This window comes from Panthera uncia (genome assembly GCF_023721935.1).
Source record: "Panthera uncia isolate 11264 chromosome D3 unlocalized genomic scaffold, Puncia_PCG_1.0 HiC_scaffold_8, whole genome shotgun sequence".
NCBI classification, from domain to species: Eukaryota; Metazoa; Chordata; class Mammalia; order Carnivora; family Felidae; genus Panthera; species Panthera uncia.
In genome coordinates, this window is record NW_026057586.1 from 67,795,685 (window position 1) to 67,821,338 (window position 25,654).

General features: G+C 41.4%; 1 protein-coding gene across 1 annotated transcript in view; it reads right to left on the bottom strand.

Moving 5' to 3' along the window:
* The window catches only part of TTC28 (tetratricopeptide repeat domain 28), a 622,119-nt gene that overhangs the window by 161,219 nt on the left and 435,246 nt on the right, over positions 1-25,654 (bottom strand). The window contains exon 6 of the mRNA XM_049619809.1: positions 11,166-11,673. Coding sequence (XP_049475766.1) covers positions 11,166-11,673 — 508 coding nt within the window. The remainder of the gene's footprint in view (positions 1-11,165; positions 11,674-25,654) is intronic.

The window sequence follows — 25,654 nt, forward strand, 5'->3', positions numbered from 1 at the left end:
GTTTCCTAAGGCTAAGTGTTAAATGCAGAGAATAGACCATTAAGTTCATGTACTTAAAAGAAGAAACAGTGTGATACTCTAGTGATCTTCTTGTCCAAAAGTAACAAATATTAGGGTTCTTCAAACCTGCACAAAGGGCCTTGCTTTGTAAACTTCTTGGCTGAAGATCCAAAACGGTTAATATATTATTTAGTTAGCCGGCTAATCAGACTGTCTCATTTAGCTATCGGGAGAAGGACTGTGTAAAAGAAAGAGAAAAATCTGCTCGATTCAGTATTCCTCCTAACTGCGGGGAGTAAAATTAAAATGGCATCATAAAACCTAATCACTGCCTGCTGGTTTCACTATTTCTCAAGCTGATTATATTTTTGGTTCATTTAAAAGGCTTTAGGAATCATGTTCCAGCTTCCATATACATTGTCTTTCCATGAAAAGATCATAGAGTTTCAACTTTTTAGAGCAATAAAGAGTTTTAGTGATCATTTACACCGATGAGAATGTGAAGGTCCAATATAAAATATACAGAAACTGCCATTGTTTCCCAGAATTAGCCTTCTTGGCAACGGGATCAGAGGCAGCCGGAACGATATCGGAACTTAAAGGGAGCAGTAAGGCACAAATGGATGAACACAGTAAATACGAAAGAGGTGAGAAATTATTTGGACTTCAGACTCCAGTTAGTAACTCCAGGCATTTTCCATAGTGCTTGGCTCTTACCATCTTTCATCCATCCAAATTACAACATGTGCTATGCCTACTGTGGACCAAACATTGGACACTAGGTAATAAGGACACAAAAAATTTAAGATACATACCTTACCTATTCTTGGCATTTATGATCTAGTTGGTAAATAATGATAATAAGTGCCAAGCACAAAACATAAGGGGAACACCAAATTTCCTAGAAGAGCCTGGGGGGCTTAAGAGTATAGGACATCTGTCTGAAGTATGAACAAATAAATAAGACTTCAAAAGCTTGACAGAAAGAGAAAGATATTCAGGGTGGAAGAAATGACATGAGAAAAGCCATGGAGGTATAAAAGTGCTCAGAGGTTTGGAGAGCAATGAGTGTGAGGGGTGATAATGGCAGAAAATGGCATCAGTGAGATGAACGGGGGCCAGTTCCTCACAGAAGAGTATTCTGACAACCCGCCTCCCTATTAAGTTTACACCCCCGTAATCCTTTCTGAAATCACAAAGTACTTTCCCTGTGAGCACTCGAATTGCCTGGTTTGTCTACCAAACAGCCACTGGCTGGTTCTGGTACACAGTAGGTGCTCAATACCATTCCTTTGAATGCTGAGGGCTGTCGAAAAATACACATGCCAGGTATAAACAGAGAAACTCGGTTTTATCCTTCCTACACAAGGAAAAATCCAGTCGTTCATTTTTGTGTTTCTGTCCTCGGAGCCTCCTTTACTACTCACACAGAACAGACTTCAGACACTTCTGGTCACCAAACGTGTAGGGGGTTTTCCCCAAAACGATAAGCAAGTCGTTGACACCAGCTGGATGTCCTATAATGTCACTCTGACACGATCCACCCAGAGACAGCGTCAGCCCTCACAGGTAAGGAAGGGCTCAGTCTCACAGGATTGCCCCCCAGGCCCACATCAGACGCCAGCTGCAAGCTCAGGTTACCACCTGTGCTGCTGACCGGCCGGTTACGGGCTGGCGGTTCCCCATGAGCTCCTCCTCAGGTTTGATTAACTTGCTAGAGCAAGAACTCAGGGAAACGCTTACTTACATTTACCAGCGTATTAAAAGATACAATAAAGAACACAGATAACAATCAGATGAAGGGATACACAGGGCAGGTCTGGGAGGGTCCCAAGCCCAGGAGCTTCTGTCCCCCTGGAGTTGGGGTGCATCACTCTCCTGGTATGGACGTGTTCACTGACCCAGAAGCTCTCCGAAACCCCCTACCACGGGGATTTTATGGAGGCTCCCTCTGGTCAGCATGATCAATTATTAACTTCATTTCCAGCCCCTCCCTACTCTCTAGGTGGCGCTGAAAACTACAACCTTCTCTTCTTGGCCTGGTCTTTCTGGTCATGAGGCCCCCATCCAGGAGCCATCCAGTTCACTCAGTCACCTCATTAGAACAAAGGTGCTCATAGTGTTCTTATCATGTATGGAATTAAATGAGTTTTAGGTGCTCTGTGCCAGGAACTGGGGGCAGATATGTATATCATATACACAATATGTGTATGTATGTAATACATATATATATATATATACTATTTTTATATATATATATATATATATAATCTCACACCAGGCATAGGATTTTGGACTTCATCCTGAAGTTAATGGGGATCCACTGCAGGGTTGTAAGTAGAGAAATGATTTGATAAGATTGAGCCTTGAGCAGTTGGGGTTTTGAGAGGGTTACCATGGAAGAAATGCGGAAAATAATCTGGAGAAACTAGGAGACCAACATGGAGGAAAATGCTGTAATGACCCAGGCAAGAGATGACAAGAGTCTGAAAACACAGTCTTGCAGATGCAAGTTGTATGGAGAGGCAGAATCCTCAGGACTTTTGACCAAGCAGGTCTGGGCCATGAGGGAAGGAGGCAGGGATCCCAGGAGAACTCTGAGATTTCTGGGTTGGGCACTGAGATTGCATTGCCATGTTCAGAAAAAGGGAACACACAACATGAGGTCACAGACTTGCAGAGAGACCTCTTTGGGGCCTCTGGATGAGGGTGTGTGGGAAGCAGGAATAGACGGGTATCTCAGAAGGAGGTCTGATGGCTCTCTGCCCCTCCCCCACTCATTCTCATTCCATCTCTCTCTCAAAATAAATAAATAAACATTAAAAAAAAAAAAAGGCGGTGAGGTCTGGGTTTGGGAAGGTGGTGCATGGTAGTGAAAGCCACGGGCCTGGGTGGAATCAAGAAAAACGTACATTTCCAGGTGCACTCTACCCCTGAATGCAATGTGTTTTTAAAAGTAAACCTTTAAAGTATAACATTTTGTCAGAAAGGTATGAGATTGCAGGCATACAATTCAGCACATTTTCCCAAGGTGAGCAGAGCCACATAACTACCATTCAGATCAGGAAGCAGCACACTACCAGGATCCCTGCAATGCACTTCCCAGCAAAGGCACTCACGGCCACAATCCTGGCGGAGGCTTAGAGACCTGGAGTCCGCACCTCTAACGCAAAGATGTCTGTAAACAGAACCCACCGGGCCGGAGAACCACAGAGACGGTCTGAACAATCACATGCCATGCCATCTCATGTCTAAGAGGCCCGATTCTAATACTCTACCTTTTCTGCTGTTCTTTCAATTTTCTGAAGAAAAAATTGGTCAAACGTAAATTCCTCCAAAGTCACCCCAAACAGATGGCTTCCTTAAGGAACCAACATGAAACTAAGAGCAGAGCCAAGTGATTCTGGAAGAAAGACCCCAAAGCTCATCGCCGTCACGTAACAGGGTCCAGCGTGCAGCGCCCGGCACAGATGGCAGGACCCAGGGTCACATCTGCACCCATCGCTGCTGGCAAAGCAAGGGGTAACAAAGGTACGGCTACAGATGGAAAGACTCAGGGACAGGCAGGTGTGGGAGGTGCCAGCACCAGGTGTGGGTGGCAGGAGCCCATGACTAACATCATTGTGAGGCTTCCCTGCTCACCGTGTGGTGCCAGGCAGCACCATTCACAGGAAACAGCCACAGAAGAGGAACCGAAAGTAGGACGTGTGCCAAAGTGGCAGTGCTCCTGGCAGGCGGTGCCCACCTAAGTCTGCGAAAACACAACTGTGTTCAGAAATCAATGTTCTTCAAAGTGATCACTCAAGGGTTCCTCTCTGAAGTCCTAACAGAAGTGTTATCAATGCTCAGGACCGGGCTGCCTAATGGGAAATGCCCCCATGGGGGCTTTTGACTCATAAACCTATTCAGCCTCACATGTTCATAATCATTTGTGTAAAGAAGAAAAAAGCTCCAAGCACTAATTAGAAAGATAGAGCTGTTGTATTTTCCTCCGGATCACCTTATCTTCTTTATTCAGTTCTTGAAGACTCAGCTATTAAAAGAAATTAAGTAATTCATCAAGCCCATTTCAATTACCTGCTGCTGATAACATCAGATTACAATTAGCATCTACAAATGAACCAAGTGCCAACTGCCAAGCTGAAACATAAGCTAATTTACTGCGAGACTCTGCCTGCTGGAGACAGAACTCTGGGATCTGGCAGCAAGCATCCACTTCATTATTCCAACAACAGTTTTGCAGCCTCTCCTGCAACGGTCCAAAGTGCGGCTCTGACCAAGATTTACTGCCCCGTCTGCCTCTGCTCACATGTTTACAGATGCACTGTATCTGTAAGCAAATCACAGCTCCTTTTAAATAGCAATGTCTAGACAAGCAGGGTGACAAATCTTGACCTAAAGTAGAGAGTAAATATTATTAATATTTATTAGGCACTGATAGGTGTGGGGCACAGCACGGGATGTGCATGTCACAACCTTAATGAGGGTCTGAATCATCTTCCGTGAATCCTCTGGTGCTTGATCAGAAAAACTCCTGTCTTGGTTGATGCTCCCCATTTCTCATTTTTCCTTTCAGGAAGGGAAAGCACATTCCTGTTGCTTTCTTTGAGATGTCTAGAAATATCTTTTTCCATCTCTGGGTCACTTTTTTTTTTTTTTTTTTTTGCTATTTACATTTCCCCTTTTCACGACACTTAACAGGAACTGCTTTGAATGGAAAGCAGAGGTGCGTGCTTTGGCTTCCTATATCATGGACATTATTAGATTCTGACGATCTGTGTAGTCTCAGCTACACTTCTCAAGCAGAACTAACTGCTCAGTGAATGTGTGGGTCCCAGAGGGGGCCTGTGAGCTGTATTAAAGGACAGCGTACGGACCAGAGTTTGGATCTTGCCACTGAATTTGAGCCAGCATCTTTCCTTCTATGCCTACCACACAGCTTTGTAGTGAGAATGAAATAATGTATGCAAAGTGTCTATCTCAGTGCAAGTACTCAATAGACAACAGCTTCTCTGGGAAAAGAGAAGAAAGGGCTCTTCCGTTCTGATGGTGCCTATACTTCTCTAGGAGCACTTGCTATTTTGTCCCTGGGCACAAGCAGGGACCACTGCTTCAAGGTGACCTATAACCCTTCTAGTGGTGCTTCTTCTTTTCCATCTTCTACTATGACGGGTTGGGTGGGGGGGACGGTGTGCAGAAGAGGAAGCATCATTGGCTTTGAGCCCTAGGCGGGGTAATCCTAGCATAGCTCCTTACTGGAGTCCACCCTTCTAGTGGGTATGTTCTCTCACAGAAGGGTCTGGACATGGAAATCAGAGACCTGAAGTCCAGCCTCAAGTCTGCCTCTTACTCTATAATCTTGGGTGAGGCACAAACATTCGGTAATCTCTGAATAACAATAGTTTACTTCACAGGGCTATTAGAAAGACCAACAAGTGCTGTAAAACACAAATATGGTGAAATCACATTGCCATGCCAAGAACTTCTAAGGGATGTCTCAAAGACCCTTTGGCATCTTGAGCAGTTATTTTGAAAATGGCCCCATATGGGGCACCGGGGTGGCTCAGTCAGTTAAGTGTCCAACTTTGGCTGGATCATGATCTCATGGGTTTGTGGGTTCAAGACCCGCATCAGGCTCTGGGCTGACAGCTCAGAGACTGGAGCCTGCTTCGGGTTCTGTGTCTCCCTCTCTCTCTGCACCTTCTCTGCTCATGCTCTCTCTCTCTTTCTCTGTCTCAAAAAATAAACAAACATTAAAAAGAAGTTAAAAAAAAATGAAGATGGCCCCATAAATCACACTGTGGATTTCCAAAGAAAACACTCAATTAGTGTAAATTAATTACTACCCACAATTATTATAAACATTTTACTTATAAAGCCAGGTCTCTCTCCCTCTCTCCAACACATAAAAATTGAAATGTGAAAAACAGATGAAATAGAGTGAGTGCCAGGTTATAGAATATTTTTTCATATACAAAGTAAATTGATCATAAGATTTTTTAGAATACTGAGTTCTACATATCTTCATAGTCATGATTTAATTCATAAAATTTATTCAGGAATAATATATAATTAAGGTACAATATGTGCATCTATTATGTAGACCTATAAGATGGTGTTGTTCCCCTTTCCTTGGGGATTCAGAACTTTCTGATTCATGTTGCCAAAATTTAATTTTTAAATATAGTTATTTAGGTGACATTTCTTAAATCTTAGAATTAGAACAGCTGAAAGTCAGCGCTTCTGGCGATTATCATTTATCATTTGCTGCACTGCAAATGAGAGGCCTGACGTATACCTGCCAGAAGTGCTACCAAACTTTTACTCTGACACGTGACTCCCAGGATGGTTTGAAAACATGGTACAAAAAGGCCAAGTATTATTTTATGAGATCTTAATGAGTCTTTCACACTATGGATCTCCTGAGACTAAATGGATCGAGTTTTTTTAACCTACCTGGGCTGTGATTTTCTCAGATGTAAAATTAATTAATACTCCTGACCTCATAGGTTTGTGGAGAGGATTAAATATGAGAGTGAATGCAAATGTGGCATAGAGCAGGTCTCAGTACATGCTTGTTAGATGGAAAACCATAAGCTCCATAGGGGCCGGAACTACATTGGTTTTTCTCATTAAAATGTAGGCACTAATGTGCCTATCTCATAACTAATGTTCAATAAATGTTTGTTGAACAAAAGAATGAATGATTAAATGAACAAATGAATTCATGAACCATTTCCTTTTCTCTCCCAAAGAAGCTACCTTCTAGATCTGTCTTTTCGACTAAAAAGGGACAGTTATTTTTTAAATTTCAATTATTTTCCATAGATGGATTATTAGATATTTGACCCCAGGATTTGATGGGGTCTCTCTCTCTCATATTTGACCCAATACTAGAAAAAAAACCAGCCTGGACACTGTTGTATGTGGGAAGTAGCTTCTGAAATGTGTTTACCTTTATACATATTCCAGGGGCATAGTGGCAAACTAAGAGGTCACCCTCATCTGGAAGGAAGGCTATAATGGAGGGAGAGAGAGAGGGGAAAAGAGGGAGGAGAGGGGAGGGGAGGGGAGGGGAGGGAAGGGAACGGAAGGAAGGGAAGGGAAGGGAAGGAAGAGAGAAAAAAAACAAAGAAAAGGAAAAAAAGGAAGGAAAGAGGAAGGAAGGGAGGGAGGAAGGAAAGAAAACTAGCCATCCTTTTAGTGGTCTCCCTTCTCACTTTCCTGACTGTAGCTCACCCTAAGTAAGATGAGAGGCAATTGTCCCCAGTGAATGAGAAGACCTAGGATGATGACTGAGGACTTTAACTGAGGCTATGTTCCAGTGACCTACTCTACTGCCTGAGATCTGACTCCAAAGTGCCTAAATTAGGACTACAGTTGTTTTGAGTATAAAAGAAAAGATGGACATTTTCTAAGCCAAAATTAGCATTAACATTATTTTCACAAAGACACATGCTTAGAAAACAGCTAAGCTATTTGTTATTGTTCATAAGAAATTTGAAGAGTCTAAGTTCATTTCTACTTCTTTTATCTTAAAATAAATAAAGGTGGATAACAAATATCAGTACATGCTGAACACCAAGGACAAAGATTTCTTGTCTTCTCTACCTTCTCCTCTCCATCTCCACAAGTTCTAGCCACTTCCCCCTCAGATGTGCACAGGAAGTTTCTATTGTCAGAAAACCTTCTTAATGGCTCAAATCTCATTGTCCTTGGCTTCTGTGATATCAAAGTGATATGTCCTCCACGTCCTGAAGCTCTCTTCTCCCTAACCTCAACCTGGATCCCCTCTACCCTCTGTGATCCTAACTCAGTCTCACTGGCTGGCTTTCTGTCTTTATCTTATAATGCCATTGAGATGATGTCCTCTTAATACCTCTTTCCAGTAGCATTTAATCATGTTACATTAAATGAGAGAAATGCATATGGGACATGCACAAAACCAAACATCACCTGCTTCCCCAAACTAGTTCTTCCTCTCAGCCTTCCTGTTTCTTTTAAAGGCACCACTCTTCCTCTAATCATCTGGGCACAACATCTGGGGGTAAGCTTTCACTCATTCAATCTAACTATATAAGCATTTACTGAGTATCCACTATGTAGATATAGTTATAGGGGTTCTACTCAGTGATACAGAGACTGTAGATAGAATGCTCTTCATACTTCCATTGAGTTCTAATCCAGTAGAGGTACCTATACAAGTACACAAATAACCAAAATTTGTGATTGAATATAAATAAGAGAAATTTTGAAAGTATTCCTAGGGCTGAGATGAGAGAAAGATTTACTTTTTATCAAGAGACTTCAAGTAGTGAACAGTATTTAGAATGATCCTAAAAAAAAAGATGGGTAAACGTTAGACAAGCAAGATAGGGATGCAAAAGGCCTAAGTGGAAAAAACAGCTTGAGGAAATATAGTAAAGGATAAGAGCACAGCCAGTGTGGTGAGATAAGGGAAGGTGGAAAAGCCCAATTTCAGGGAAAGTAAATAGTATGTACAGAGGAACAGTGCAATTAAATACTAGAAATCGTGACAAACCCCACTTTAAGGTAAGGACCCTGACCACAATGTTGTGTGCAATGTGTAGTAACTACTACCCGCAGAGCAGTTTTGGGAGAATCGGTCTCATACTGATGTGTGGGGTGGAGGAAACATGGAAGGGAGGGCATGGTGGTAAGGAAAACCCAACTAGTAGGCTAATGCAGCCACCTGGGCAACCAGGAAGGGACAATGAAAGAAAAGAACCCTTATGAGAATATTTGTTTGACAACTGTTAGACTGTCAGTCAACTGAGAAAAAAAGGGAAGAAATCAGAGATGATTTTAGATTTCTAAGACAGGCTGAATAATGCCACCCCCGCCCCCATATGTCCGCGTCCTAGTTCCTAGAGCCTGTGAATGTCACTTTATATGACAAAAGGGCCTTTGCAGGTGTGATTAAATTAAGGGTTTTGAGGTGAGGAGACTGTCCTAGATTGTGCAGGTGAGTCTGATGTAATCATGACAGTCTTTGTAAGAGGGATGCGAAAGGAGTCGGGGCGGCAGAGAGGGCAGTGCAGTGACAGAAGCAGAAAGGAATGCTGCACGCTGTACGTGGAGTAAGAGGCACAAGCCAAGGAATCCAGGCAGCCACTGGAAGCTGACGGTCCCCTAGAGCCTGCAGAAGAAACCAGCCTTGTTGATAAAATAAATTTGTGTTAAGCCACTAAGTTTGTGGCTGTTACAGCAGCGATAGAAAATTAGTACAGATAGCCAGAGGAGTAAGGCTGTCATCACCAAACTTAGAGAAGCTAGAAGAATTCAATTTAGGACAAAGATACTTCACATCTGGACTCACTAACTCTGACAGATCAGCATGAAAATCGGAAGGAGTATCGCCAGGCCAATGGAAATTTGAAAATGATGCTCAGGCAGGAGGTCAGCGCTGGTGCATATGGATTGAGAAACAATGTACACTAAAGCTGTAGTTGAAGGTACGGCTGGTAAAAATAGTAAAGGGAGATATACAAAGAAAGAACAGAAAACAATCAAGGAACAAAAGACAAGAACTCCCATATTTAACAAATGGCAATACAATGGAAAGGAACCGTTAAAAATAAGGTAGGTTATCTGAATGACACAGAGAAAGGCCTTAGGAGGTAGAATAAAAAAAGCAGGCTGTAGGAAAGTCTATGTACTATGATGGAAGTTTTGGAAAAAAAGGAATAATCTGTAGACATGTGTATATTTATACATAGGATTGTATTGCCACATGTTTATGTATATACTAAAAAGGTCTGGAAAGATTCTAACCAAATTGTTAACAGTGGTTAACTGTGAGAAGTGGAACAGGGGAGGTAAATAATGTAAGAAGGTGGACCTTTCTCTACTTTATACACTTTGGTATCATAAGATTTTTTTTTTTAACAGAAGTGAGTATCACTTTTGTAACTTTTTTTAATTGCTTATTTTTTTTTTAAAAAAGAGGGACAATAAAAGCCAATGTAAAAGGTCCAGAAAGAGCAGTCAAGAAGAAAATCAGGAGGGCAGTGCTTCAAAGACAATACAAGAGGAGAGAATTTCAAGGAAAAGTTTGAGCATACAGATGCTGCATATGACTAGGGAAATTCAGAACTGTCAAAAGATCTCTCAACTCAGCCATGAGGAGATCACTGTTGATCTTTCCAGGGGACAAAGGTGCCCAAGGCAAACTTTAATGGTCCAAAATGAATAGCAGGAGCTCCACTTCCAGTAATGGGGGAGAAGGGCCTTTCAGACCAGCCCACGTCTATATAAAGCCCAACTTTATAGTTATAAGGTCTCAGGGGGTGGGGAGTGGCCTGATAAACATACACTAGTAGCAATAAGGCGACCTTCTCCTTGTCCTCTCCCTGCCCTGAGTCCATGTGGACACAGAACAAACAATGGGACTCAGGGATGAGTTCAGCTCATACTTGCAAATGCATCTGTTCCCTCCATTCATCGAGTACGTGTACCCACATCTGTTTGAGTAGAAACAAGGTAACAGTGTCTTCTAAAAAGCAGCCAGTTACCAATACTTACTGTCTCTCACCATGACATATAAATCCCACCAAATTTATGTCTTAATTATAACCAAGTACTATCAAACAGTGACTGCAAATCTAACTTATTTAAATAGATCTTTCAAAAATAATTTTGCATTTATACTAAAACTAGCAGCGTCATTTGTGAATACACACACTTTTGAGGAAAAAATACGGTTTCCTGTGGCATTAAAGTCACCAAGTAAAGAAATCCCTTTAAACAAAATTCTTCTCAAATTCCCTTCCATTGATGACTTCCTAGCAGCTTCTCTTTCATTTAAAGCAAACATAGCTTTTATATCCTGATTTCATTCTCTTTCTCTCTAATTAGATAAATCTGGTTGCTCTTCTCTCTAAACAGATTACAAGGTTGGGGTGTTTTGTTTTTCCAGTATTCAGAATTCTAATCCTTGCAGCACTGTGATGGCAGGAAGGACTGTGTGATTTAGACCAGGCAGGCTCTAAGGAAATATATCTAAAAGAAATACACAACACACACAATGTGGAGATTCTTTTGACTACAAACACACAGATTCCTGTAAGAGATAGTGGGCTACCTCAGCTATTTCCAGCCCCATGGCATTGACCCTGAAATCCTGCAAGCAATCCTGTCCTTACCCAGATTGGAGGACGCTCGCCCCTCTGCAGCCCGGTCCTTGAGATCTTCAGCAATGCCCAGCTGCTGCTCATGGTACTGTTTAGCTCTCTCCAAATCCTGCATGCACCTGGCAGCATGGCCCAGGCCGGCATAGGCCCGCATCTCAATGGCCTTCTCCATCAACTCCTGTGCCAGCTCTAGCACGTAGTTGTGATAAGACATGGCCTTGTCAAAGTTTCTCCTGTAGTGATAGGCACTGCCCAGGTTGCTGTAGGCCCGGGCCTCTTCTCGCTTGTTCCCCAGGTCCTTGGCTATCTTCAGATGCTGCTCATGGCACTGCACAGCGTTCTCAAAGTCACCCATGGCAATATACACAGCTCCCATGTTGCCAAGTTCTCGGGCCTCCGAAAGCTCATCTTTGGATTGCTTGGCAAGAAGAACACACTGTTTGTGACTGGCCAGTGCATTGGGGTAGTCACCAATGGCTGTGTACACGTGGCCCAGACTGCTCAGGGCTGATGAAGCTGCCTGGATGGGGAAAGGATAAAGCAGAGAATGAAAAGCACATCAGAAAGTGGCTTTGGCTTGTTTTAGCAGATAAAACGTTCAGGGTTTGCCTGTGACCATCCAACTCAACTCCTAATGGTGTTTCTATCAGTGGGCTGCAGACCTGTGCACAACTGAAAAAGAGCCCATTCAAACAGCAAGTTCCTAATAAAAGACAACTGTAGCTTAATCAGTAACTTTTAATACCTAATCTCATAGAAACATAGAAAAAGGCTGTGTTCCATATAACCTTCATTTTAGTTTAAAGACTTATTGACATTTCTAGTATTCTGCTATAACTCTGTTAATGGCCACTAACCTCTGTAGTGTAAGAAAATGTTGAGGAAAACCAGAATTAATTATGACATATAATATAGCCGAGGAAATTCATGAAAAATCCATGCTTGGGTCTTTGCATTCCTGGGCATTTCTCTAATGCTTTCTCCCAAAGCAAATGGATAGATTAGTGGTAAGGGAGATGTTTAGGATGATGATTGATAATTTTGTGACTCAGGACCCACTGGAGGATCCTGTTCTCTTATCTTTTTGTTCCCTCAGTGGGACTTTAGCAGTGCTGATTACCACGGAGGGCTTAGATTTGGACAAACCCCAGAGGAAAAAATGGGTGGTTCAACCTAGGCCTCTAACTGGTGGTGGTGGGGGGGGGGGGGACCATCTGGCCTCACCACCTCTTTTCAGGCCCACACTGACTCTTCCAGCTTTGTTCCTCATGCCTAGAGGCTCTTCTGACCCTGGCCTCTGTGCACAAAGATGCTATATTCCTCGTCTCCTCATAATGCTGGCCTCACCTGTGGTTCTTGTGTAAAGAAAAGTACATGAGCCTTTTTTGTCTTAAAGGTTTCAGAAAAGGACTGTATGTTGATAGAGTGAACCCAATAGGGACAACAAAAACAACAAAAGAGTTACAAGGGTTCTGGAATCTTCCCCAAGTGTATATAGTCTTGGATTCTAGGTCTTTGGTTTCTAACTCCTTTGCAGAGACATAAAAGGGAAGTTACACCGGGCTTTTTCTAACCTCCTTATTTTTTTAATTGCTAATAATTAAGTTTTTATTTAAATTCCAGTTAATGAACATACAGTGTAATATTAGTTTCGGGTGTAGAATTTCGTGATTCGACACTTCCATACGACACCCGGTTATATGCTCTTCACAAGTGCCCTTCTTAATCCCATCACCCGTTTAACCCATCCCCCACCCACCTTTGATTCTACAAGTTGGAGACTTGCCTACCCTTCCCTTCCTTCATACTGTGCCTACAGCTAAACCCACGTATCCTCCTTTCTTCATAATGAACCCTCTTCTCGACAGGAGCCTGTGATCCCGGCAGAACCAAGGGTGTGCTCAGTCACAGGTAGGCAAATGGTTTCCACTAGGGCCCCAAGGCTAGGGAATAACAAGGTAGCAAGGCTGTCCCACCTGGAGTAAGGGTATTTCTTTATGAGATGTGTTCTTTGTACACTTCAGAACACTTTTATTAATATTTTATAGAAGTGAGTGATTTGCCACTCTATTTCTTTGCCTGCGAAATAGCAGTTCTTGATCAAAATAACTCAAGCACTGACCGTCTTTATGGTGTTTGCAAATTGTGTATTTGCAAAGGGTTCCGTGTCATTTTAAGTTGCTTTTATCATTTCACAGATGTTCCAACAAAGAGATTTGGGAAAACAGAGGGGAAATAAATACTTAGAAATTTACTTTTTTGGGTTTTTCTCTGAGTAGAGAAGAGCACAAATGATTCCAGAGAGGTCACAATGCTGCAGTAGTGTGTTTCTAGCAGGAGCAGCAATGATGTCACCAAAGAGCACACCACTCAGCTTCCCACTTGAGGAGTCTCTTTGGGACAAGGTTAGAAATGCACATCAGCACATTGCACACGGGCCTTTCTGCTGCCCACAACTCCCCTCCCCCCACCCAACAGTCTCCTTTTCCTCCTTTGCTGCAGGCCCAGGGACTCAGAGCCTCTTTCCTCTTCTTCTGTAATGGGTCCTCCCACCTCACTCTCTGGGGTTCTCCACCCAAGCCTGGTTAAGGAGCAGAACACAGTCCACTAACCCTCCTACCTAGAAATCTTTGTTGCACACAGATTTTTCACTAAAGAGCTAGTGTAACTTAGAATCAGACACACTTGGGGTGCTTGGGTGGCTCAGATGGTTAAGCGCCCAACTTTTGATTTCAGCTCAGGTCATGATCTCATGGTTCATGGGATCAAGCCCCACGACAGGCTCTGCACTGGCAGTGTGGAGCCTGCTTGGAATTCTCTTTCTCTCCTTCTGTCTCTGCCCCACTCCCTTTCACATTATCTGTCTCTCAAAATAAAGAAACTTCAAAAAAGAAAAAAAAAAGAGAATCAGACACATTTGATTTAAAATTGTACTGCCCATTACTAGCTCTGGGACCTTTAGAAACTTAACTGCTCTGAGCCTCAGTTTTCCAGACAGTCCTAGGTCCCAGCAGTGCACCAGGAATTGAGTGTTTTCAAACTCAGCCATGAGCCTCTGTCAAATGCAAAAAACATAAATAATTCACTAGATAATTCCAAATCGTAGATCTGGTTGGAGGCAATGAGCCCTCAAACACTGCAGGGGATGGACTTTTATAAGGCCTGGGGCAGGCACAACACCCCAGGCATCTCTGATCCTAGGAACTTCCAGCTTATGGCAAATGATAGCCACGGGATCTCCTGCTTCGGATTTTCATTTCTCTAAATGCTACGGAGACACAGGAGCTCCATGGCTGAAGTTCTCTGAACATAAGGAAAGGGAGTATTGGGGCATTTCCCCTCTGGGGTGTGGGAAAATGAGGGAAGGACTACTATATTCGCTCTTCCTGGGGCACCCTCCAGTTACTAGGCAGCGCCATCAGGCTGCGGCTCTCCATGGCAGGTGTCCCAAAACCAGCATCTCTAGAAAGGATAATATAATTTATGAAGCACACAAATTAGAGAGGCAGTCTTGATGCAATATAAGGATGGAACAGGATTTAGTCAGAAGCCCTGGCTGTGTAACCCTGAGAAGTCACTTCACTCCTTCAACCAGATTTCCTTTATATGTAAATTGGACTGATAAGGACGGTGTACATACTTTCCAAGGCAAGGATGGGGACAGATGAAGCAGTGCATGTGAGTGTCCTGCAGAAACCATAAAGTTCTCTGTGAGTGCCTCACTAAGGTGTGGATGGATGGTTTACGACTGCAAGCTGGCTGGGCGAAGCTCTGTCACCTAGCAGAAGCCAGTAATGGCAACTGAAAACATCAGTCATTATGACCAAACAATTATATTCCTATCAGTTGCCACAGGAAATAAAGTCCAGTGTTTTACAGCCCTTGGGCAAATAACATGGGATGATATTTATCAGCTAAGTGAATTACAAATTAATCACTTGTCTTTGTTCCTGTTCCTGTAGAATAAGCTTAGATCTGAAACATGGTTTCGGGCTGTTAACGAGAATCTGAAGATCCACCCTCTATGGGGAATCACAGGCCCCACCTCAAGCAGATGCTACATTTGCCACTAAGGTTCATGCTGCCTTTGTAGATTAATCTCTTTGAGATTTTTGTGCTAGAATAGCAGCAGCTGCTTCCCACAGTGGAAACATTTTGGAACATCTGTATTTGAATACTAAAATGCACACAAACAGTTATGCTAACAAACTATCTGGTTGGGATAAGACAATACTCTTCTCTTTCTACAGGATATAAATTACTCATGTTCCTGCCAAAGCATGATATCAGCTGTAGACATAGCACACAGGAGTCCTCACCCTTTGCTCTGTGACCTGAATATTTGCAGAAGAACCACATCTGACAAGTCTGTTTCATGAGACTAAAGAAGGAAATTTGCTCATACATTTTCAAACCACCTTTAAACTTTTAGCTTGAGCATAAAATAGAGAAAGTTTAAACTACCCAAACTATAACCACATTGATACCATGACCATTAAAGATTTTATTTTACTTTATTTTTCATTAAAGATTATTTTAAAGCCTATGATTGTTTTCCCTCACATCTAGCAATCCCCCCCAACTCTTACTGTATGTATTTTTCATACGGGTTATATTTTGTGGGGAGATTAACTGCACATACAAAGAATACTGCAGGTAGTTTCTTAAAGGGGTAAATACAGGGGCACCGGGGTGGCTCAATCAGTTAAGCGACCGACTTGGGCTCAGGTCATGATCTCAGGGTTTGTGAGTTCGAGCCCCGCATCGAGCTATCAATGCAGAGCCTGCTTTGGATGCTCTGTCTCCCTCTCTCTGCCCCTCCCCTGCTTGCTCTTGCGGGCTCTCTCTCTCAAAAATAAACATTAAAAAAAGGGGGGGGGGGAGGAATACACTAGCTGGTACCAGAAATGTGGTTTTTCTTCTTTACTGACTAAATCCACATGCACCTTGTATTCCATGCCTGCGAGTTCAGCATCCACAATCCCAAGGTCCTAGGTTAACCCACTAGAACCCAAGAGGGAGAGCGATGTAGAAGAAAAGGGACAGACAGACTCTCAGATGAGGCACACACAGGTTCAATGACAAACTGTGTGATGCTGCACAAGTTATGTGACGTCTTTGAGCCCCAGTTTCCTTGTCTGTAAAATGGGACAATACCTTCCAGTGCTGTGGTGAGTACTAAATAAAAAGTTTAAAGATGTGGTAGAAAATGACCAGAAAATAGAACATGAAGTTATGTCACCAGAACTAAAAAGACAACACAAGACGCTTGCCCCACTGATGGTAAGATGTATAATCATTTTCATATACTGAAGTGCATTACTCATATCCTTCTTCAAATGTAGGCATGAGAAAATTCACCCTTTACCCAGGGATATTCTAGAATCATTGGCACATCCAACACTTAATATTGCTAAAAGCACTTTACTTCAAGTGGTCAAAGCTGACACAGACATTGGCATATTTAGGGTCTGTCGGTTGATTTGTTCATCTTTTCGTCCATTCATGAAAAGTCTCTAGGCTTACATAAACATAGTCAACTAATTTTTGACAAAGGAGCAAAGGTAATTCAATGGATAAAGGATAGTCTTTTCAACAAAGGGTACTAGAGCAACCAGACATGCACATATGCAAAAAGGTCAACCTAGACGCATACCTTACATCTTTAACACAAGCTGACTTGAAATGGCTCATAGATCAAAATGTAAAATGCAGAACTATAAAACTCCTAGAAGATAGCATGAGAGAAAATCTAGGGGACCTGGGGTTTGACAATTGAATTTTCAGATATAAGACCAAAGGCATGACCCAGGGGGGAAAAAAGTGATAAGTTGAACTTTATTTAAAAGTGCTATGTAGGGGCGCCCGGGTGGCTCAGTCGGTTCAGCATCCAACTCTCGGTTTTGGTTCAGGTCATGATCTCACGGTTTCATGAGTTCAAGCCCCACACTGGGCTCTGCACTTACGGTGTGGAACCTGCTTGATATCCTCTCTCTCTCCCCCTCTCTGCCCCTCCCCTACTCATGCAGTGTATCTCTCAAATAAATAAACGTAAAAAAAAAAACTGCTCTGCAAAAGATACTGTTAAGAAAATAAAAAGATAAGCCATAGGCTGGGAGAAAATATTTGCAAAACACATATCTGACAAAAGGCTTGTATCCAAAATATGCAAACAAACAAATAAACAAAACCTTAAAAGCTTAACAATAAAAAATTAAAAAAAAAAATTTTTAAATGGGCAAAAGATCTGAATAGACACCCTCACCAAAGAAGATATAATGATGGCAAATAAGCATAAGAAAAGATGCTTCACATCATATGCTACCAGGGAATTGAAAATTCAAACAATGAGATAGCACTACACACCTATTAGAATAACTAAAATCCAAAAAACTAACAACACAGAATGCTGGTGAGATGTGGAACAACAGGAACTCTCATTTCATTGTTGGTAGGAATGCAAAATGGGACAGGCACTTTGGAAGACAGTTGGGCAGTCTCCTACAAACTAAGCATATTCTTACCATATGATCCAGCAATCCTGCTCCCATGTACTGACCCTAATGAAATAAAAACTTATGTTCACACAAAAGCCTGCATATGAATTTATAATTACTAAAAACTGGAAGCAACCAAGACGTCCTCCAAAAGGTGAATGCATAAACCCTGGGATATCCTTACAATGGAATATTACTCAGTGCTGAAAAGAAAGGATGGTGCCACAAAGAGACATCCAGGAACCCTTAAATATACATTGCTTAATGAAAGAAGCCAGTCTGAAAAGGTTGCATACTGTATGATCCCAACTATTGACATTCTGTAAAAGGTAAAACTACAGAAAAAGAAAAAAGAAAAAAGAAAACAGGAAATCAGTGGTTGCAGGGAAAGAATGAATAAATAAGTGGAGTACAGAGAATTTTTAGGACAGTGAAACACTTCTGCATGATACCTAAATGGTGGCCACAGGACATAATGCATTGTCAAAACCCGTAGGCTGTACAATACCAACAGTGAACCCTAATGTAAACGATGTAAACTGTGAACTTCAGCTGGCAATAATATACCAATATTGATTTGTCATTTGTTTTTTTTTTTAATTTTTTTTTAACGTTTATTTATTTTTGAGAGAGAGAGAGACAGAGCGTGAACAGGGGAGGGGCAGAGAAAGGAGACACAGAATCTGAAACAGGCTCCAGGCTCTGAGCTGTCAGCACAGAGCCCGACGCGGGGCTCGAACTCACAGACCGTGAGATCATGACCTGAGCCGAAGTCGGACGCTCAACCAACCGAGCCACCCAGGCACCCCTGATTTGTCATTTGTAACAACTGTATCACACTGACACAAAATGTTAAGAATAGGGGAAACTGAGTGGAGGAGAGCAAGCAAGTGGGATCTCTCTGTACTATCTACTCAATTCTCTATAAATCTAAAAGTGCTCTACAAAATGAAGTCTATTAATTTAAAAATAAATAAATTGGGAGTTTTGCTCCTTTGAGGAGTGGATAATTCTGGGAAATGGTAACAGTATGAACAAAGGCATGACGTCTGACAGCGTGTGTAATTATTGGAGAGCAAGAAGCCACTCACACCTGGGAGTAGGGACAGTAGCTACAGGGGAGCAGGTATGGAGAAGTTCTATCTGCCCGTCAATTTTCAAAATCTAAAGCATTTTCCATTTCCGTGTATGTTGCTTCATTTGATCATTATGACAACTCTTTGAAGTGTGTTGTTATTATTATATACATTTGTGAGACAACACTAGATTCAAAGTGTTAACGTGACATGCCTAAAAGTATACAGTTAATAGCAAAACCAGGGTTCGGACCCACACACTTCAGACCCTAGTTCTCATGCTCGTTTGACTACATTACAGTTGAGCCTCCACTGAGGAATTTACAATCCACCCAGTGAGGCAATAATGGCCACCAGTATAAGCAGGGTGCTGACACGATCAGATCCATACTTTCATGTATTTCCATGAAACAGGTAAAAAGAGGGGAGATCAGTAGTCCCAACAACACAATGCTTCGCTGAAATAACAACCAGTTAGAACATAATAAGATGTATTTTAAGCACCGTTGATATTTAACGCAGTCTTTCGAGCTGTTCACAAATATTCTGGCTTCTCTCCTTCCAAGCAGGTGAGATTCACATCGCTGCCTACATGAAGTCGGGTGTGAGTGGCTACATGACCTTCTTTGGCCAATACATGTAATCGCATCCAGGTGAAACTTTAGGAACAGTGGGTGCTTCACTGCGTCCTCTCTTCCTTTTGCCACACACTGCTTCACCAGGATTGAACTTCAAGTGACAAGCAGAGCAATATGGCACAGAGCCCTGGCTGACCCATAATGACTATGCACTGGGCACAAGAGAGGACTCTTTGTTGTTTTAAGCCACTGAGATTTGGGGATTTATTGTTATTATAGCATAAGCTGGCCTAGGCCTTATCAATATGATACTTAGCATAAATCAGTAATTTTCATGCTCTAGTCATCATAGTTAAAGTTAGCACTACCTAGTCATTCAATTATTTGAATTATCATGTTTCTGGATGATGAGAGTTTAGGCATTTACCAATTACCATAGGCTATGGATGTGGAAATTTTAGATATTTTTATAGAAAAACTAAATCTGAGAAGATTTAAGTACTAAAATCAGAACTTAGCTTATCTTCTTAAAAGCTTTCTTTAGGGGCGCCTGGGTGGCTCAGTCGGTTAAGCGGCCGACTTTGGCTCAGGTCATGATCTCACAGTCCGTGAGTTCGAGCCCCGCGTCGGGCTGTGTGCTGACAGCTCAGAGCCAGAAGCCTGTTTCAGATTCTGTGTCTCCCTCTCTCTGACCGTCCCCTGTTCATGCTCTGTCTCTCCCTGTCTCAAAAATAAATAAAATGTTAAAAAAAATTAAAAAAAAAAAAGCTTTCTTTAAAAAATTTTTTTTAATGTTTATTTATTTTTTGAGAAAGAGACACAGAGCATGAGCAGGGGAGGGGTCTCAACCCAGAGACAAGTGCCTACTTGGTAATACTTTAGCCAAACTGCAGGCCTCTTTAGAGGGAATCAATAGCCACCCCAATAGAAAACTACAGAAACAGAAGACTGAATTAGGTTCTATGGGGTCTGTGCACTTCCTACAGTCTGAAATGACACACACTCTATTTAATAAGTGTACTGTAGCTTGAAAAGTTACCGTTATCAGCAACTGAGCTGATAAAGTAAGTCTGTGTAAAAGGTTAATGGTCATGAACACTCAGAGTGACCTACTCAACAGTCACACAAAACCAACTGGACAAAAATAATCAAAAGAAATTATTATCTGTATTATTGAGGACATTGTCCACGATATCACCCAATGTCATCTTTTTAAAGACCAATGGAAACATTTCTTTCAGATTTCAATGCTTCTACCAAGGAGATGCTATGGTTTTATCTTTTTAAAAAATTGTGAATATTATAAGTGGTCAAATTTACCTTTTTGTTTGGATTACCAGGAAGCTTATGGCTTGATGCAGAGTTTCCCCAGACAGAATCCCATAATATGTGTGGACTCTGTCCTGGCTTCAGCCTTATGACATAATCCTAATGCTCTCATTACTCTGATTTCCTCCCATATATGTTTTATGCCCTGCTCCCACAAATCCTTTTTGGATTTAAATAGAGAATAAAATAAATCAACAAAACACAAACAAAATAATTAAATACTGAAGCTGTTGGTAAGAAGAATGCTTCCTGAAAGGGGATCTCTAAGATTTGTGAACAGCCAACAGCCTGAGGAAGAGACTTAAATACCACCCAAACCGGCAAGTTTTAATTATATGGTCTTTGGGATTCTTCAATCATTTTTGTGCGTGTGTGCTCAATAATTGGTGCCAGCTTTATTATACTCAATCTAACTAGTTTGTCCCAATACCTAAAGCTAGGGTTGGAGGACTGTCGTGCACTTGTTACTGAAAAGAAAAGAGGGTGGTTTGTGCACATCTGCATTCTTTCCACCACGTACTATGCCATAGTGGGAACAGTTGGTTTGAATCTATGACTCTGAGCTTAGAGAGTGGTTAGCGGTCGTTACAGCTTCTCCATAGTAACCTGTCAGCCTTTTCTAATAGTGTGGGGCCAGAGGAGCTTTCATAATAATTATTTTTATCAAAATTATATTAGGGTTGGAAGAATAACACAGTGTCAGAAAGATCTATTACCTAGACCTAAGAGTTGCTATCACAGGTGATAAATTATTTATAATGCCCAGCATTAATACAGCAATGTTTTCGAACCAAGGATTTGTAAATGTCCTTTGCAGATGCAAATTAACAGATTAATAAGGAAACAAGCTTTCTTGTATGAGAAGCTGAGATGACAGATTAGCTATTAAGAGCAATTTATAGGTCATAAGATATGAAAGTTGGCAAGAAACACCACCTCGGCTGGCTCTATAAATAGTAAAAGTGCATTTAGTTTCCCAGAGGTATCCTGTTAGACATTTTAATTATACCATAAAAACTGCCAGAATTTATAACGGTTTCATTTTTTAAAAAACTTGATGCTCCATGTAAACTTGATGCAATACAACAGGCATCTGTACTATGTGCTGTAACTGCCAAGTTGCAGCCTACGGAAGAGTGTGTGCTACTTCTCACAAAGGTCCTCAAGCGGTAAGGTCGATGCTGAACACCAGAGGAAAGAAATGCTACTTCCTAACATCTCCTCCAGGTAACTTAAGGATTCCTCTCCCTCCTTCAACTTCCTAACACCTCCCACTACAGCCCCATGCTATCCACCTAGGATGCTTTTTCCAAACAACTGTCTCCATTCTACATAGCTCTTGGGCCACGAAATGATGACCCCATAAAAATCCTAGAGTCTTAGTAGTCCTTTTAGGGAGTTGACTTTACCTTACTTCCTTGAAATAGTTAAGATCATTTTTGGAAACTTATTTCCCATTCTCAGTTTCACCTACATCTTCAGTTTTATTTGGGGGAGTGATAGGCAGATAACCTAGTCCCAAATAAGTTTTTAAATGACATAATCCACTCAAGTTTCTTATGCAATAATTTGACCTGGGTTAGGAGACATATTCTGCCAAAATGCTGTCTCAGTCCAATCAAAACTGTTCCGTTCTACACTTGCCGGCCAACCTGACTTTGAGTAGGCTATAAAACATTGTTCTGTAGGGGGTTGGAGTGTACTCAGTCACCCTTTGAAGACAGTACTTACACTGAATCGTAAAATCTTGGCTTTGGCTGGGCAGGATATAACGGAGAAATTTGGAGAGAGAGACAGACAGAAAGCATGTATGTGTTTGAGCGCATATACAAGGGGCAGAAGAGACATTTCTTAGAGGGATGAAAGCCCAAGAAAGGACAGCTTATTTGCAGGGGCCAGCAGATAATGGTTTAAGCAAGAAATTTTTAAACTGGATGGAAAGGAGACCCCAGGGGTCCTGGAAATATGTTAGGAAATCAAGAAACAACTGAGAACTTCTGCTACCACTCAGGAAGGAATATCAATACAGCCTGCTCACTGTAAAGGATAGGTCCTAATGCAGACTTAGACCTGAAATGCATGGCTTCTGACTGTTCAAGAATAGATGGCCCACAATCTCAGCTCTCTCTGTACATTTGCTCACTCCAGAAAATCCATTCTATTGCTGTTGGATGATTCCAAACTCAGATTTCTGAACAAGAGACGGAAAATTTTAGAGCTGGAAGAGATCACCGAATCCACCAGTTTTCAAACTTTGCTTAAAACAAATTACAAATATGTGTGATTTGTGTGATTAAAGTATACTTGTTTAGGTTAACTTGGACTAGGGTTTACTCTTCTCCCCAAGCATTAAGAGAATCGATGGCACCCTGAAGGATTCTGTACAGCAGAGTTTGAAAACCACTTACCAATAAAACTCCAATGTCTTTTGATGTAGAAATTAAGTCCAAGTGATGTCAAGTACCTTGTCCAAGGATCAACCCACTAAATGACCAGCAAGGGCAAGTCTAGAACCTAGGTCTTCAGGTCCCCCCACTGGTACCTCCTCACTCTGCTTTGCAAAATCCCACCACGCCATCTCACAGTCACCTCAACCTCAAGCCCTCACTGCCTTTCCCAAGTCTCCTTCACTCTTGTGACTTCCATGATAAACAAAAGAAGCGAATGCTATCACTATTTCTTCCAACCAGTCAAAAGTTCAGCATTATCTGTCATTCACTTTTCCCTGTCTTATGGCCCTCACATTCAGTGACCACCCAAGACCAGCTTTATTAGATTTCTGAAATTATTATTACACTAGTTTTTATTTAATAATCTTTACTCTAATGCCAATGGTTTATATACGAGATCCACTTAGAATGAATTTCTGACAGTTTTATTTTAAATAATAAATATTATTCTTCAAAATTATGTGGCAGTGTTAACAGAAAAAGTTGGTGGTACATTTTAAATACATGCTGCTTTTCTCTCTAAAATCCCAGCTGGCTATTCAGTGACAAATTCAATGGCAAACTTTAATTAAACTTTAGTAACTTTTCTAACAGCTACAGATTCTGTCTCCTGAATAATAATGGACTTAGCAACGCCAAGGTAATACAGTGATTAGAACTATCTAGGTTTGAATACTCTCTCTGCTGGCTATGTTCCCTTAAGGAAGTTATTGTCTCTGTCCTTGTTTCCTTATCTATAAAGTGGGGGTAATGATATCTGTCTCAGGGGATTGTTATAAGCAGTCATTTAAAGAGCTTAGAATTGTGCCTGGCATGTAACAAGTATTCAGTTACTGCTAGCTGTTATTACAGATGCTAAATACTAATAAAATTGAGTAAATTAGGTAATTTTAAAGTCATATATTTATATTCACTTAATCTGTTTTGTACATTTTTTTTTTCAACTTTTTTTTTTTTTTTTTTGGGACAGAGAGAGACAGAGCATGAACGGGGGAGGGGCAGAGAGAGAGGGAGACACAGAATCGGAAACAGGCTCCAGGCTCCGAGCCATCAGCCCAGAGCCTGACGCGGGGCTCGAACTCACGGACCGCGAGATCGTGACCTGGCTGAAGTCGGACGCTTAACCGACTGCGCCACCCAGGCGCCCCTGTTTTGTACATTTATTTAAAATTTAAATGCACTAAATTAGTGCCTTCCTTCATCTCTCTCATTATATTAATTAAAAAAACCTGAAAATGTCATTTCCCTTGTGTTGCATTTGTCACTGTTCCTTTGGCACAAAATTTATTTGGGCATGCAAGCACATAACATTCCTTTTTGGGAATCCCCAAAGAAAGGAGACATTACACCAAGATCTAAAAAAGGAACATAACACAGTCACTGAAGAAAACCAAAATTTTAATTAATATCCTAGCTTATTTTTTAAATATTAGCTTACTATACAAATATCCAAATTGACATTAAACATAGGTTACACCGATAGATAGAATTTCTAATTACAAGTATGATCAAAATTTTCACCATGTTAGTTTTTATGTTTGTTTTTCAGTGGTATGCTTGTTTTGGATGAAAGTGAACACCAGAAAACGTATTAAAGTTTTGAAGGAAATATGTTCTAAAGCAAAAAGAGATGATTCATATATTTTCTATTTAAAGCAATAAGGAAGGATGTAGGAAGGAGTGAAGGGGAAAGGAGCATAGCAGGAGACAGGTTTAGATGGGGGCTTCTGGAAGCCAAGAGTTGTCTTATTCATCTCTGTAACTCCAGCCTCTAGCACACTGCCTGGCACTCAACGAACGCTTGAAGAACAAAACTGATGGTCACTGGACTTGCGGTCTGCCCAAGGATATAAAGGAAGAAAATTCTATCCTCCAAAGTAAGAATGCCAGAAAGAGTATGTGGTACCAGCACCTCTCTGTAAGCAAAATTGTGGTTCACTAAAACTTTCCTACTCAGGTGCCACCTTGGTGTTTGTCTATGCAGAAGTCATGAATCCCGCCCCCCCCCCCCCCCGCTTCTTCCGTGCCCTTCTTCTACTTGCTACTCCTCATCCTATCAGTCATATTCTTTCCTTTTTTTAAAATATTTATTTATTTTTGAGAGAGTACCAGTGGGGGAGGGGTAGAGAGAGAGGGGCAGAGGGTCCGAAGTGGGTGCGGCACTGACAGGCTGACAGCAGCAAGCCAGATGTGGGGCTCAAACTCACCAACCACGAGATTATGACCTAAGCTAAAGTCAGGCATTCAACTGACCAAGCCACCCAGGCGCCCCTCAGTCAGTCATATTCTTGCTAAATCGTAGGAAATCTCCCTTTTACCTTCGCATTGTTCACATGAGACATAAAGGGATTAAACAGGAGCCACTATTATTTTTTGTCATATTACTATTATATATATTACTATTCTTCCTAAGAATAAGTATTATGGTACTCCAGATTAAAGTCTAGGAAAATTAGAAAAATTCAGATTCTTTCTGGGTGCCATTAAAATCTTTCTTAGAAAAAAAGTATGTCATAAGTATGACTACTATTCAGTGAGAGCGAGGCACGCCACATTTTGTCAATTCAAAGT